General features: G+C 54.9%; 1 protein-coding gene across 3 annotated transcripts in view; it reads left to right on the top strand.

The window, feature by feature from the left end:
* Nucleotides 1-14,958, top strand: part of NKD1 (NKD inhibitor of Wnt signaling pathway 1) — a 180,010-nt gene extending 165,052 nt beyond the window's left edge. For all 3 annotated transcript variants that reach the window (XM_088800362.1, XM_088800361.1, XM_019732371.3), the window contains 6 exons: nucleotides 2,643-2,749; nucleotides 4,732-4,827; nucleotides 10,504-10,651; nucleotides 11,033-11,117; nucleotides 12,490-12,617; nucleotides 13,397-14,958. In XM_088800362.1, coding sequence (XP_088656488.1) covers nucleotides 2,643-2,749; nucleotides 4,732-4,827; nucleotides 10,504-10,651; nucleotides 11,033-11,117; nucleotides 12,490-12,617; nucleotides 13,397-13,986 — 1,154 coding nt within the window. In that variant the 3' untranslated portion in view covers nucleotides 13,987-14,958. The remainder of the gene's footprint in view (nucleotides 1-2,642; nucleotides 2,750-4,731; nucleotides 4,828-10,503; nucleotides 10,652-11,032; nucleotides 11,118-12,489; nucleotides 12,618-13,396) is intronic.
* The last annotated feature ends 655 nt before the right edge of the window (nucleotides 14,959-15,613 follow it).

The following is a 15,613-nucleotide window of genomic DNA, read 5'->3' as shown; positions in this document are numbered from 1 at the left end:
TCCCAGTAGCCCTATGGGGGAAAGACCACTTCATTCCTGTGTTACAGATGACGAGACTAAGACCCAGAGAAGCCAGGTACTTTGCCCCAGGTTGCCCAGGTCAGTGGCAGAGTCAGGATATGAACCCAGGATATGAGTCCAAGGTGCCCTGTCGACCAGGACGCTCAGCGGTATCTGTTGGAGTTGCTAGGGTTTCCGGGGCTCAGGGCTTCACTTAGTGCTGGGGACAGGGAGAAACCGGCTCCCCGACTCTCTCAGACAAGCCTCGAGGCCTTCTTCCTCTTTTAAATGGGGGTGACAGTAGTGCCTACCACTTTGTGGCTTTGTGGAAGTGGCTGTGCATTGCACCCTGTGTGGTCCCAGGACAGTGACCACTGTGGCCCAGGCTGTATGCATGGCTGTCCTTGGGTCACTGGCTCATCACCCACCTGACTTTCTCGGGCTCGGCGTGACGGTGGAGTGAGGTACCTCCTGGCCGTTGGGGAGCAGCAGAGACAGCAGGGCTTGGTCCAGTGCATCAGAGCGGTCAGCGTCAGTGACCGTCCCCTGACAACCACCAGCAGTGAGCATGCCCAGTGCCCCGCCCCCGGAGGCCTCCGAGGAGCCTGGGCTTCTTTTAGGTTTGTCCTCGTTGGCCTTGTTCTGTAGAAGCACAGGAGGGACCAGGAGGCCTTCCTGCCGCCTCCTGCCTGGGGCAGCTTTATCATTAGCTCTTCCTCCCCTGTCCTGCTCCCCACCCTGGGCTGCCTGTATTTGATGTGATGCTTTTAGGGCCTTTTGTATTTTGAGAAAACTCAGCTGCCAACTCTGCTGATTCCCAAAAGATTAAATGGGGAGGGGACATCATTCACCTGACTGTTACCTAATGGGTCCTGGGCTCTTAGCCCTTTCAGTCATAGCTCATTGAAAACACACAGCAATCCTCTGCGGAGGGGACTGTTATCATCCCCGTTTTATAGGTGGGGAAACTGAGCTGTCTAGAGAAGTCACATGACCTGCTCTGGGCCACACGTGGTGTATGGAGGCTCAGAACCCCAGCAAAGAGTAAGTAACCTCTCCGCAGGCTGGCTGAGAGAGGGACCAGGTCTGCTGCACCAAGCCAGGATCATCACAGAGGGGCCGCCTAACGTGAGCTAGCCCCTCATTTACTAGCAAAGCACATAGCCTCTCTGTGGCCTCAGTTTTCCCATCTGGAAAATGGAGCTACTAATAGTAAGTGCCTCACAGGGTTGCGGTGTGGACTGAGTGAGTCAGTGGACAGCCAGTGTTCAGTCAGTGCTGCGCTGGGCCTGGTGCTGTGTGAGGTCACTGCCTCGTCTTTATGCACAGTGGCCACCGAGGTGTGAGGGGTGCTTTAGATAATTTTTGCTACGAGAGCCCCAGCCCACAGGATGGGAGTGAAACAGGAGAGCTGGGGCCCAGCCCCACCCAAGTGGGGAGCCCCTACCACACCTTCCCCAGCAGCCACTCTTGGGTCCTGGTCGGCAGAGCTGGCGTGTGTGAGTGTGGTGGGGGGACATGCAGAGGTCTCTCCGAGTTAGTTTCCTGGCCTAGTCACCTCGTTTCTCCAGGCATCCTGTTTGGGACTACTGCCCAGGTGGCTCAGCTCCTCACGTGGCCCTCCTGGTCCATCCTCAAGTCGGGCGTGGGGGGAGGTCTCTTTAGTGGAGGCCAGGCTCCATTTGCTCAGAACAGAATCATGGCCCCAGGGCAGCTGAGGGGATCTAATGAGAGAAGAGCCGTGAACATGTTCTAGAAAAGCTTGTTTCCAGGCCAACCTGAGTCCCTTCTTCAGGCAGAGACAAAATGGGCAGAAGGGGCCAAAGCAGGCTTCTGGGACGTTTCAAGGTTTGGTGGAACCTCGTAGGCTGGGTCCCAGGTCAGGAACGATGGCTGCTACCCTGGGCTGCCTTCCTGGCACCTCTTGGGGGTCTTCACAGGACAAAGGTCATGGGCTATCATGCCCACCCTCCCCACTGCTCCTGGAAGGACATACAAAGGACCGTGACCTTTGGCAGAGGGGGAAGACCCCGGGTGAGCAGGAGCCAGGTGAAAGGCACAGGGTTTGCTCACTCATGAAGACCGCGCCGTGTGCGTACGTGCGTGCTTGTGTGTGTGTGCTGATGGCGCACAGGCCCTTCACCGACCTTGTTGATCTCTGTTTCTGTCTCTTCTACTGACCACCCACCAACGTGCTGTACGCAGGGCCCGGGCAGGTGGCATCTTTGAGGAAGCCAAGATGTCATCATGAAAGGCAGCGAGGCTGTGTGGCCATGACCCACTAGCTTCCTCTCGGGGCTCCAAAACCACCCCTTTGCCCACATTCACCTGCCCTGTGGTCTGACACTGTGGGTGGCCTCAGGCTGCTTACCTGGGCAGGCTGCTTACCCAGGACAGAGAATGGAGGCCTGAGGCCCAGTGGGTAACCTGAGTGGCCGGCGTGGACACACCCTGGGAGGGGGTCTCCCCTGAGGCAGCCCCGGTCATTCCAGAGGCCAGAGAGCAGAGAAGTTTTGACCCAAGCAGATGGGCAGGACAGGAGGGGGCCCCAACACCCTGGGTCCTCCACACAGGCCCCACAAGAAAGCCACAGTGAGCGTGGTGGCCCCAAAGGCTGGCATCTCACTTGCCTCCCCTCGCAGTGGCCCTGCCTCCCGAGAAGACCGACGGGCTGGCTAGTGGAGATGAGAAGAGGATGGAAAAGTCGAGTGAATCCTGCCCGGGCTCCAAGAAGCAGCTTAAATTTGAGGTAAGTTTCCTTTCCTGGCACTGGGCCTAGAGGGAAGGGTTTTCTCTTCTCTGTGGTGCTTCTCACAGAGGAAGTTGAGGCCTGTCCACATGTGAGGGCCTCTCACCTCCTGCATGGACAGCAGAGGGACGGCCCAGACAGCTCACTTGCTTGGAAGCCCAAATGGGTCTGTTTCTGGAATGGGGCCAACTGACTGCCTGGGACTCGTCCATGGTCCATGAGGAACAGTCACCTGAGAAGTCCAGGTGGCGATAGGGGGAAACACACATGACAGGGGATGTGTGGGAGATAATCACTCAACTCTGTTTCTGAACTTCAAACCCGAGCTGTCTTTGGAGCCAAGTAAAGGGGCCAGGGCAAGGGAATTAGGTAAACTCTGCATGCATGCGTGTGCACGTGTGTGCACACATGTGCGTGTGTGTACGTGTGCGTGTATGTGTGCGCGCATGGGTATGTGTGTGTTTGTGGGTGCGGGGCATGTGTGTGGGGTGAGTGCTGTGCCTCTTGAAACCGTGCCTTGGAGAGCAGAGCGGGCACTTGGCAGGTATCAGACGGACATGTCACAACTGAGGGAAGGCTGACTTTGAACTCAGCATGGGCTGCCCAAGAACTGTTGGAGAGAACTGGCTTTGAGCTGCAGAAGCCGGAGGCAGGGGCAACCGTGCTCGGTCACATTCCTGCCAGTGTCCTGAGCCAGGAACCACCCCTCTCGGGGCTGAGCCTGTCCTCACACTGTGCCAGCTAGTCATGGCAAAAGGAGTGGAGGGCCGAGGCGAGACATGGAACAGGATGGGCTGGAGCATCTTTGCTTGTTTTCGTAGAATCTTGTGGATCTTAAAGGCCATTTGTGGAGTCTCTTTCCCCAAGTGGCCGTCCATTCGAGAACACTTTGGTGTTCAGCTGGCCCCGGCGTACATCCGGCCAGCAACAGAGCTCACTACTTCCCGGCTCAGAGTCCCTGCGGTTAGATACCTTGGGTCGTGGGAGCAATGATATGAAGTCATTTTTGTATTAATCATCACAGGAAAGACAAAAAACAGCAGCTACTACCGTTGACGGGCCTTTTCTATGTGCAAGCAGCCCCCCCCCGCCCCCCCCCCCCATTGCTCCCAGTTCTCACCAAGCAACCCTGAGACAAGGATGTGGGGGTGATCCCAGGATCAGGGATGGAGGGAAGCCAATAAAGGGTGGGTCACGGCCAGGGCAGCTGGGGCTCAGGGCCTCTGGGGTCCCTCCCAGAGCTGTATACAATGCTCTCAGACTTGTCCCCTGAAGGGGTGAGGATGCTGGGGTCCCCACCCCATGCATGCAGTCCCATCCCTGGCTCTTCCTTCAGGGCTGCCCTCAGACATAGAAACCGGGTGCTTGAGGTGGGAGGTCGGGGACTGTCCCCCACAGCTGCAGGGTGACTGAGGGGATAAGAGGCATGCCAGTTAATTCTCCCAGCAATTTTATGAAGGCAACACTGTCATGTTCCATAGTGTACACGAGGGGAAACTGAGGCACAGAAAAGACATGCCCAGGGTAGTGGACATGCAGCTGTGCATGGGCTCGCACCTGAGGCTGTCTGAACTTAGTTCTTCATGCTCGCCCTCTCCTGCCTTAGAGGTCAGGTGGCCACCCTGGGAGTCCCCACCTGGCTTCCCAAGTTACTGTGCCCTATGTCTATCAGTGGCGTCTAGTCCTTGGTCCAAGTTCAGTCTTTCTGAGGCCACAAAGCCCCCTCTCACACCCCTACCCCTCGTGTTTTCTTTGCCTTTGAGGACCCAGAAAGGGCCTGGCACCCCTGCAGGCATATCTCCCCTGGCCAAATCTCCTCTGCCTGGCCCGGCCTTTCTCCTGGGCCCATTATGTCTTGGTCATTGCTCTGCCCTCACACGGTGTCTGGGGAGGGCAGTGGGGAGGTGGCAACCCAGTGACCCGGCCTCCAGATGTTCCAGCTGCTGGGTGACCAGTCGCACCATTGTGTCATCTGTGCCTAGGAGTTACAGTGTGATGTGTCCGTGGAGGAGGACAGCCGGCAGGAATGGACCTTCACCCTGTACGACTTTGACAACAATGGCAAGGTCACCCGCGAGGTGAGTGCATCTGCCAGGTCTCCTGCTGCGGCCACACGCTCGGGCTCTGGAACATTCGTTCTGCTCCTGGCCCCTGCTGTCCCTTCCCCTGATCCTGATGTAGCTCTTGCTCCTCAGGGCAGCTGTAACAGGAGCCGTGTGTTGGGGGGGCGGGGGGCGGATTTGATGGAAATAAGGCGTTTGGGAGCTTCAGGGAGACAGGGAGGGTGTCCCAGAGCTGCCCAGACACTGTGGAGAGGGACAGAGAGGAGGGGCCTCTGTACTCAGCCCCTCCTCTCTGCCCCCCTGCGGAAGGAGCAGCAAGCAGGCAGGTGCAGAGCCCCGAGGCCTCCCCAGAGAAGCATCCTGGGCCCCAACAGAGCCCTGTCCTGCTTCCTTCTCTCTGTGGTCCAGAGCTCTGGGCGGGGGCTGGGACCACCTCAGCCAGTGTGCCCAGGAGCTGGGGCGGGTGGGCACACACAGGTCTCCCTCCCCTGATACAGGAATAAGCAGCCCGCTTCCCCGTGCGCCCTGCCCTGAGGGCTGTGCAGTGGCTCTGCTCCCAGCCCCCATCACCACCTGTTCTTCCTCACCCTTCCCTCTCTGTGGCTGTCTCTCCCCTCAGCCCTCCTCCCACATCCCTCCCCTCCCTGTGTTCCTCTCTCCCTTTTCCCATGCCTGTGTCTGCATACTGAGCACCTACTGTGTGCATCTACGATGCACTAGATGTGAGAGCACGTGGGGCACAGCACTGACAGTTCCTAGCCTTATAGCTCTGACAGTCTGATGGGGGAGGCAGAGCCCTAACTATTACAGGATAATTGTAAGGTGTGATGTGTTCAGTGAGGGGAATAACAGGTGTTCGGCAGAGATGGCCGGGGTGTCCACAGGAGCCCCAAGGAGGAGGGGACATTGGAGCTGAGCCGTGTGGCATGCTGCGCTGGGAGAGCACTGGGTGTTAAGGAACTGGGGGGACTGGTGCCGTGGCCCCTTAGCGGGAGAGACGTGGCTGCAGCTGGAGCCAGCAGGGCGGGTCCTGTGAGGGCATGGAGGCCCTGGCAAGCCATCTGGCTTTGATTCTAGTGCTGAGGGGAAGGCAAGGGAGGGCTGGTTGAGGAAGGGGCATGACCTGGTCTGAATTAGTGCCGCCGCCGCCGCCGCCCGCCTCCCTTTTGCCCTGGGTCTTGGTGTCATCCCTTCTGCCTCCTTATTTCTGTTCCTCTCTGACATCCTATCCCTCCCCAGGAGGCCCTGGTTTTCGGGTGTGGGGCCTGGTACAGATCCACATAGAGGTCCCCTGCCCACCTGCACGTGAGGGCTTTAGGCCTGTTCCCAGAGAGCACTGAAGCTTTGCTGTCTTATCTCCCCGTCCTGGCTCAGGGCTAAGTCTTTTCTTCTCTGCAGATAGTACAGGAGAAGCTGCCAGAAGGGAGACCTGAGTGAAAAAAGGCCATCTCTTCCTCTGGCTTGGTTTAGGGGATGTCAGAACGGGGTGGGGGAAGAAGCTATGAATGACTTGTAGTCATTCGGGATTCTTTGGGATGTAAATGACAGAATCCCAGCACACACTACTGTAAGTAAAAAAGAGGACTATATTGGTGCATGGAGCGGATATTCAGTCCTGGGGGCACTGACTTCAGGCGTGGCTGGATCCAGAGGCTCTGTGTCTTCAGGACTAGCTGTTCTTCTCGGGTCCACTTCCTCTCTTCCTTTGTTACCAGGTAGGCTCCCCCCACCCCGGCAATAGCAAGATGATAACTGACAGTTTAACCTATATCCCATCCTCTTAGCAACTCCCCCAATTCAGAATGTCCACAGAAGTTCCAGAACCGAATTTCACTGACTCCAAGTGAGTCACATGTCTGGGCATTTTCGCCACAGGTTTGTGCTACTTTCAATGGCCACGTGCTCATTCTGGAGCTGGGGCACTTCTCTTATACATGAGGCACATTGACCAAAAGTGTGTGTGGGCAGGGGGTGGGGATGGATTCACTCACGAAATAAAATCAAAGTGCTATTATTAGGGGCAGGCAGTGGATTCTGAGCAGGTAAAGCCCCCAGGGGAACCTGGGTGCTGGGAAGTAGTGGAGTTGGGGGACGGTTTAGGTGACACCCCCCAAGTCCCCTCCAGCTGTGATGCTTTGGGTGAGGGGTTACTGTTTTGGGGGAGCAGCGAGGAGCCATTCTGGGAATGGCAGCTGCTGTGGCATAGTTATCTTCACAGGAAAAAGTGGCGCAAGCTTGGCACCTGGGGACCCGAGCTAAACTGGGCTGGCCCAGCTATTTGTGAAGGCCGCATGGGCAGCCAGGCTGGCTTCTCAAGGATGTGGTAGCATCATGCTCTCTTCTGACCAGGGTTTCCAGGCGGGAATTCCCACCTGTTCGCAGGAATTTTTTTTCGCTTTCCTGTTCCTGAATCCCGAGATATAAACTGTTTTCTGTTCTCCATGATGAATCGTTTCCACAAAGTGACGGCTGATACTACCAACCACCTGGGTTCAAGGAGCCGATTTTTGCAATTTCCCGACCAACTTTTCTCAGGATTTGGGAACAGCAAAAGCAAAAAAAAAAATTCCCGAGAACGGGCGTGAGTTCCCTCCCAGAAACCGTAGCGATAAATAGGAAAAATGTCTAAGAGGTACACTGTGAGTAGTACGTTTATTTCCCATTGTTGGTATTACTGGGTACAAGGAACTGATTTCCCCACCAACTTTTCTCGGGATGCGGGAACGGGAAAGCGAAAAAAATTCCTGAGAGTGAGCGGGAATTCCCTCCTGGAAGCCCTACTTCTGCGACTGGGATGGTGCAGCCCCTGGCAGCTGCCTATTTCATTCCTTTCTGGTTCAGGAACTACTGAACCGTAAAAGTGTTTACCCCCCACGTTAGAGGCCTTGCAGAAACCTATGGGCAGACATTGCTCTCTGATGCCGCATCCTGCCCTCCTTTACCCTTGGTAATGAGAGGAATAGTGAGGAAGGAGAGCGCCACAGGCCGGCCTCAGAGAAAGCCCTCACCAGGTCCTGTCTTCATCAAAGAGGCTGGCTCCCAGTCCAGGGAGGACCCAGCCTGGTGTTTCCCCTGGTCTATTTTTAGCCCCAAAGCCACTCCTCAAACCTGGCTGTAAACACCGTTCCCCTCCCTGAGCTGGTCGTCAGCGCACGTTTCTGTGTGCAACGGCAGATGGGCCCCCACCTCACTGCAACCACAGCCCAGTTCTGACGTCTGGGCCTACTTCCCAACTCAGAAGAAAGTACCTGTTTATCCTTCAGGCATGAGTTTGTGCAGTAAACATTCACGGGCACCTCCTCCTTTGTGCCAGGCCCTGTGCAGCCAACAGCGTTGATTTTCCAGCTGCGATGGCCAAAGCACTCTTGTTCTGACCCTGATCACACACCAGGGCCCCAGGCCTGGTGTACAATGCTTGGGGGGTGACGTTGGTGGACCTCAGTTTCCTTATCTGTGAAATGGAGATAATGGCGCCTGCTTCACAGGCTTCCTAAGATGCAGAAGGTGGGGGCAAACCTGGCTGTGCAGAGCAGCTCAAGGAGAAGAGGACGCTTTTGTGGGCCTCACCGGAAGAGCTGGGGTCGCCGAGTGAGCCAGCAAGTGGCTCGATGCTGGGTCTCAAACTGGCTGCCCCCACAATCCGAATCTAGCCCCCAGATGTTCTGGCCCAGCCTCCCAGAGGGTTTTCTTACAAATTAAATTAGCACAGGCAGCAAAAGTAAAAGTAGGTAAATGGGAGCACATCAAAATTAAAAATTTCTGTGTATCAAAGGACACAATCAACAAAGTGAAAGGTCATCTATGGATTGGGAGAAAATCTTTGCAAATTAAACACCCGATAAGGGAATAATATCCAGAATACTGTACGTAGAGAACTCGTAACACACAGCAACAAAAAGTGTAGTAATCCAATCAAAATGGGCAAAGTATCTTAATAGGCATTTCTCCAAAGAGGATATGAAAGGGGCCAATAAGCCCATGAAAAGGCACTCAGCATCATTAATCGCTAGGGCCATGCAAGTCAGAACCACAGTGGGTCCCACCTCGCGCTGATTAAGACGCCTGCTATAAAAATGGACAGAAAACAATGTGTGTTGCTGAGGAAGTGGCACAGTTGGAAGCCTTGTGCATTGTTGGTGGGAATGTGAACAGGTACAGCTGCTGTGGACAACAGTATGGGGCTCCCCAAAACATTATACATAGGATTCTATATGATCTGGCAATTCCACTGCTCAGTATAGACCCCCCAAAATTGAAAAAAGGGTCTTGAAGACATACCTATGTACCCATGTTCACAGCAGCATTATTCACAATGGCCAAAAAGTGGTAGTGACCCGATGGATAAACAAAACGTGGTCCATCCATACAATGGACTATTATTCAGCCTTAAAAAGGAAGAAAATTCTGACACCTGTTACAACACGGATGAACCTTGAGGACATTATACTGAGTGAAATAAGCCAATCACAAAAAGACAAATACTGTGTGATGCCACTCATATGAGGGACCTAGAGTATCAAATTCATAGTGACAAAGTATAATGGTGGCTGCCAGGGGCTGGTGGGGGAGGAGGATGGGGAGCTGAAAAGAGTAATAAATTGTCAATATTAAAGGTTTTGAAGAGTTAACAGGAGCCTGGATGTCTGGCTATTCTGGGGTGACCCTCTGCCTGCATTGTCATAGGGCAAGTCAGCTGAGTTGAGTGGCTGCCACCTCCTGTGGGCGGGGCCAGTGCCCCTGTTGGCCCGGCCACTCCCAGTCACCCATACACATACCTGCCTGGCCATGGTAGTGCTTGGTGTCTACTCTGCCACAGGGACTTATGGATGGGGGATAAAGGGAGGCCTGAGTCTGTCTGTTCAGGAAGAGTCGCTGGGCAGATAATTGACCATCTGTGGCCCTGACCTAGAGAGAGCGAATGCCTTTTCCGGTGGTTTCCAGCATCACGTCAAGCAGAAAGCCTCCCCTCAGACAAACCACCTTGCAGATGCCCAGGACCCAGGGAGGCCTAGTGAGGGGGACCTGGCCCACCCCTCCATCCCCAGTCAGAAGTCTGTGAGATGCCTCATGGACCATGGATTGGAGACCACTGTCTGGTTGGGGTGACTGAGGCCCAGGGACAAGAGATTTGGTCAAGTTCTCACGGAATCGTTTAGGGACACATTTGCTTTTCTGTTTTTCATTCAGGAGGTGCTCATCAGACCTGAGGGAGATGCTGTGTGTGCCCCACCCCCTACTCCCTGGCCCACCTCTAAGTTGCCCTGTTGCCGTGGTGGACAGTGCCCACCATAATAGCTTTCACTGATGCCTGGGAGCTGGCTCTGCTTTCGCTGGACCGCCTCAGAGTCCGGGCCCTGAGGCCCTCCCGGCAGCTCAGCCCCAGAGGGATGGGTTTTCTGAGGCACGTTCTGAGGGCCCCGGTGCGACTGAGCCCAGTTGCCTATGGCTGTGACCTCATTCAGGCTTTTTATGGGCTCCCCCCCCCCCCCCCGCCCTTCACTCTCCTTGCTCCCTCACTCCTTCCTAGGATCCCCTCCCAAATGAAACTCTCACTTCCACGTTTCTGCCTTAGGCTCGGCTTTGGGGAACCAGAGGGGTTCAGCGTTTCAGGTTTCAGAGGCCTTCTGATTCCGGTTTTACATGCACCGTGGCTGAAGCCGCGTGTGGTTTCTGCTTCCCTCCCATACCCAGGATATCACCAGCCTGCTGCACACCATCTACGAGGTGGTGGATTCCTCAGTCAACCACTCCCCTACATCCAGCAAGACGCTGCGGGTGAAGCTCACCGTGGCCCCCGATGGGAGCCAGGGCAAGAAGAGCCTCCTTCTCAACCACCCCGGTGAGGGGCTGGGGGGCCGTCCTGCGGGGAATGGAGGGGGGAGTCCTAGGTGCTTTTGCTGGGAGCTACTTTGTGAAGGGTCGGGCGTGGAGCCGGTCCTTGAAGGAGTAGGGCGGAGCCTTAGGCCTGTGTTGCGAGGTGTGTGTGGGGGGATTGGGCGGAGAATTGAAGGCCAGCGAGGGCCCCTCAGGAGGTAAGCAGCACAGGTAGCTTCGAGAACCGCCCCCCCACCCCTGGTCCTGGCTCTGAGGACCCTGCCACAGAGCCTTTGGGAAGCTGCTAGGGCCAGCTTGCCAGGTAGCTTGGAAAACCTGGGCAGGGCCAGGAGGCCAGTGGGCACGGGCAAGCTGTTCACCCCTCTGTTTCTCGGTGGGGACTCAGACCTACAGAGCACCAGGCCCAGAGCGGAGACCAAGCCCACGGAGGAGCTGCGAAGCTGGGAGAAGAAGCAGCGAGCCCCCCTCAGGTACTGCAGGAGTGGGTGGAGGGGCAGCCCAGGGCACCTGAGCATGTATTGAGCGCCAGCTGTGCACCTTTGCGGATCCAGCAGGAGTCTCCTGTCTGTGCTCTCCTCAGGGGGCAGTGATTTCAGAGGCTCACAAACCTCAATTAAAAAAAAACAAAAATCAGAACTGAAATTTTAAAAATAACTAAATGTAGGTCTACATTGCTTCATCCAAAACACTTTAGGCCAGACATGTTTTGGAATTTAGCGATCTTCGGGTTTGGAAAGGTACTGCTGGTGTATTTCTTATGTGTTATGTTTGGGGTCTGGGCAACATGTGGATATTTGTGCAGGGAGATGTAGAAAGGGTCACACTGAGATAGACTATTGCTCCCTTCCCATCTGCTTAGTGCAGGCTTGGCTACCAAATGGGCGATGAGAAAACTTGGTTTTTTAGGCCCTTTGGACTTCAGGATTGTGGAGAGGTGAAAGACTTCAGTTACCTTTCACCAGGTGTTATTTCTTTAACCACAGGGAAGGAAGCAAGTGGGTGAGAAGAAACGAGAAAGACTGTTTAAAGAAAACTATTGTGTGAATGGTAATATAAAGTCACAGTGCTATACAGCAGTACCGTATGAGGCATGAGATATGTTAATACCTGTTGAGAAAATGGAAAGGAAATGTCTGGAGTTTGAGAAGCCCCAGCACAGGGGAGAGAGAAGGCAGTCCAAGCAGGGGACACAGCGTGATGTGGGGCGGGCTCTAACAATATGAGGTACCCCAGCTGGCTGCAGATGTGAGGGGCTCTGCTGGGGGTTGTGGGGAGGCGGGGAGGTGGATGTAAGCTGATCACGGAGGCCCTAGAAGGGAGGGGCAAGGAGCCCAGCATTCCCCCGCCCCTGGCAGCGCCTTTCCCCTCCCCTCCCCCTACACACAGGGAAGGCCCATTCTGGGCCTTGGTTATGGAGTCTGCTAGCCTCAACTCCAGCGTCTTGGGGGCTTCTGCTGCCCACACCGCCGGAGAACCAGGCTGGAATTAGGCCACCTGCCTGCAGCAGGCACACCTGGTTTGAAGCCTGGCTTTGGGGCATCCTTAAGTTTTCACCAGTATCCTCTCCTCTCCTTTGGGCCTGTTCAGAACAAAGTCCTATCTCTTCCTCCTGGAAGGTACAGGGAAGCCAAGCAGGGATCTCTGCCTCCACTGGCAAGGGAAGAAATGGAGGCACAGAGTGTTGACCTGACCATACCCTCCCTTACCCCTGCTCAGGGCCCAGAAGGAAATTAACAAAGGCTCCAGAAGCATTTCTCCTGGTGGCTTCCCAATAACCTGTGGGACTGCACCCCATCCGCCTGGGGGCCAGTGCCCACCCACTGACTTGCCTTCCTGCAATAGGTTCCAGGGTGACAGCCGCCTGGAGCAGTCTGGCTGCTACCACCACTGCGTGGATGAGAACATTGAGAGGAGAAACCACTACTTAGATCTCGCTGGGATAGAAAACTACACGTCCCAGTTTGGGCCTGGTAAGGTGGGGCAAGGAGATGGCATGGCCAGGCGGGCAGGTGGTGGTGGTCCCATTCCCCCTGGGCTGGGGGAAGGTGTCACTCTGATTGGTCCGGTTAAAGATGTTGCAGGAGATGACGTGAAAAGCATTTTTAAAAATTAAAGTATACATGCACAAAGTGAACCAAATCAAAGAGTAGTATCTGAGGGCTTGTAATACAATGAAAAGCAATAGTTCCGTGCCGTGTCCAGCCCACCTTCCCATTCCCCTCTGTTGGCTGTTTCTTCAGGTGAGGACCCCTATGTCACTAAGCAAAATGCTGCTCTGTCTTTATCAGCTCTTGCCATCTTAGCTCTTGCTGAGATAAATGAGAATGTAGCTCACGTAATTTCAGCCCCAGTTCCATTCTTCTCTTCCCCCCCCCGCCCGCCATGTTTAATTCCTCTGGGGTTACCTCTATAATTAAAGTTTAGGAATATTCCTACAGATTTCTTTCTTGCTCCCATGACCTCAGACAGTTATCACTCTCTGTCTCCCTCTCTTTCGCAACTCTCTCTAGGAAGGAGAATTATTTTTAAAGACCTAACAAAGGAACAGTTCTTCCCACTTAGCAGAGGGCAAAGTTCCATTCCAGAATGGTTTCCTCCAAGGCAAGGGGGAGCAGTGGGAGGGGGATCTCTGAGAAAGAGCAGCTGGCCTTTATCAGTCTTGGCGAGCTGGGGGTAGGGATCGTTTCCGGGCACAGCAGCGCTGGCACACAGTAGGTGCTCATCCAATATCTGTTGCATTGGTTCCTAGGCTCCCCGTCAGTGGCCCAGAAGTCAGAACTGCCCCCCCGCACCTCCAACCCCACTCGATCTCGCTCCCATGAGCCAGAAGCCATCCACGTCCCACACCGAAAGCCCCAAGGCACGGACCCGGGCTCCTTCCACTTCCTTGACACCCCATTTGCCAAGGTCTCGGAGGTCCAGCAGCGGCTGCGGGGCACCCAGGACGGGAGCAAGCACTTTGTGAGGTCCCCCAAGGCCCAGGGCAAGAGTGTGGGTGTGGGCCATGTGGCTAGGGGGGCAAGAAGCAAACCCCCTTTGGGAGCCGCCACCCCGGCGGTGTCCCCATCCGCTCACCTGGCCACCAGCCCGGCGCTCCTCCCCACTCTGGCACCCCTCGGGCACAAGAAGCATAAGCACCGAGCCAAGGAGAGCCAGCCCGGGTGCCGGGGCCTGCAGGCGCCGCTGGCCGTGGGCAGCACCGTCGTGGGGCGGGACCACGTGAGGGAGCTGCCCGCCGTGGTGGTGTACGAGAGCCAGGCTGGCCAGGCGGTCCAGAGACACGAGCACCACCACCACCACGAGCACCACCACCATTACCACCACTTTTACCAGACATAGGGCCCCTCCCAGAGCCCCCGCCCTGCCATATGAAGGACCCCCTTCCCCATGTCCCCAAGGCATTATTATTCTATTAATTATTGTTATTATGACGATTATTGTTATTAATAATTATTGTTACTCCACTAATATTCAGCTAGCCTCCATGTAGAAGATATATGGAAACACAGAACTAAACTTTTATTTATATGTTGTGGGGACTGCATAACTTACCCAAGAAGTGACTATGGGTTTGGAAATGGCCTGTAGATGTCAGAGGCTCCCTGGGGCTCCCAGTGGCGGGTTGCCACGCAGGCCCACACCCTTCCCAGCCCCAGGGTGGGGGTGGGACTGGGCCAGAACTCTACCCCACCCCCGTCTCTTCCAGGAGAACACCCTTACCTGGCCTGGCTTCCAGAGACCCTCGAAATCTCCGAGAAGATAAACAGCTGCTACCTCTTAGTATTATTCTGATTTTGTTTTGCCCTTAACTGATTGTAATGTGCTACAAGGATTTCAGCGGACTGCAAACGCGTGACCTTCCTCGCTGTTGTTTTTATGTCCCAACCTAGAAACCTTAGCTGTCCTTTCTGGAGTTATTTTCCACACCTTTCCAGTGGGATCACCCCTTGTCCCAAACTAGTCCCAAACTTTCTTCCGTGCACAACATGAAAATATACTTCTCTGACTTTCCCTCCTTTTCCTCTCTTCTTTAGAAAGATACACACACACATTTAAAAACTGCCCCTGAAACCAGACTTCTCATTTTGGAAACCTCCAGAGAGGGAACCAACCACATAAACAAGCGTGGTTTTCCAAGGTCGGGCAATTGTGTATTGTTGGTTGTGGGAGATGTGGAAACCTCGTGTACTACCATTGGCAAATATATACGTACTGACGTGGTTCTCTAACAGAGCTTTCTGTATCTATAGCTAGATGCCATCTGTCCATTTCTATGTATCTTTCTATAAATATACACTCTCAGGTACCTTTTCTGGTGTGCCGAAATCAGTGGTTTGTTTCTCTGGTCATCTCCTGAGCCCAGATGTGACCCCGCGTGCCTCCCGATGAGGCCAGTGGGTCAGATGTGAATAGCCGCTTGTCTTTCATCAGGGGCCCCTTCTTGGGTTTGGGGTCTGACAGGTTTGGAGTGACCTGCTGGAGTACAGAAACTTGGAGGGAAATGGGGACAGTGGCCAGAGTTAGACCCTGGAGTAGTGTCCTCTGCAGAGCAGGCTTTTGTCTGTTGAGAGCCTGGGAGACCAGAAAAGGGACCACTCTCAACCAGTCAGGGGCCCTGTGAAAAGCAGATGACACACACTCATACGGTGTTATTTGAGAGTTTAATAAAGGGAATGTTTACAAAGTGTGGGCAAAGCCTCCTGAAGGACTGCAGAATCCTGGGCTAGCACTGGGGTGCCACCCGCACCTCTGCAGTAGAGGGAGGATGGGTGGGGGGAGGGGAGCCATCTGAAGGAGCAGGGAGTGACCGTCACTGGAGGGATGCAGCATGCAGCCAGCCTCTGGGGACCGTACAGGGAAATGAAATCCTGGCCTCACTCTTGCCCAACCTGAATCTTGTTGAGGCCTCATTGGCTGAAGCCTCTGGGAGACAGAGGGCAGGGGAGCTGTTGCTGAGAGTCGCACA

This window comes from Rhinolophus sinicus, chromosome 8 (genome assembly GCF_057876585.1).
Source record: "Rhinolophus sinicus isolate RSI-liver-muscle chromosome 8, RSI-T2T, whole genome shotgun sequence".
NCBI lineage: Eukaryota > Metazoa > Chordata > Mammalia > Chiroptera > Rhinolophidae > Rhinolophus > Rhinolophus sinicus.
This window is presented reverse-complemented; position numbering and strand designations above follow the sequence as displayed.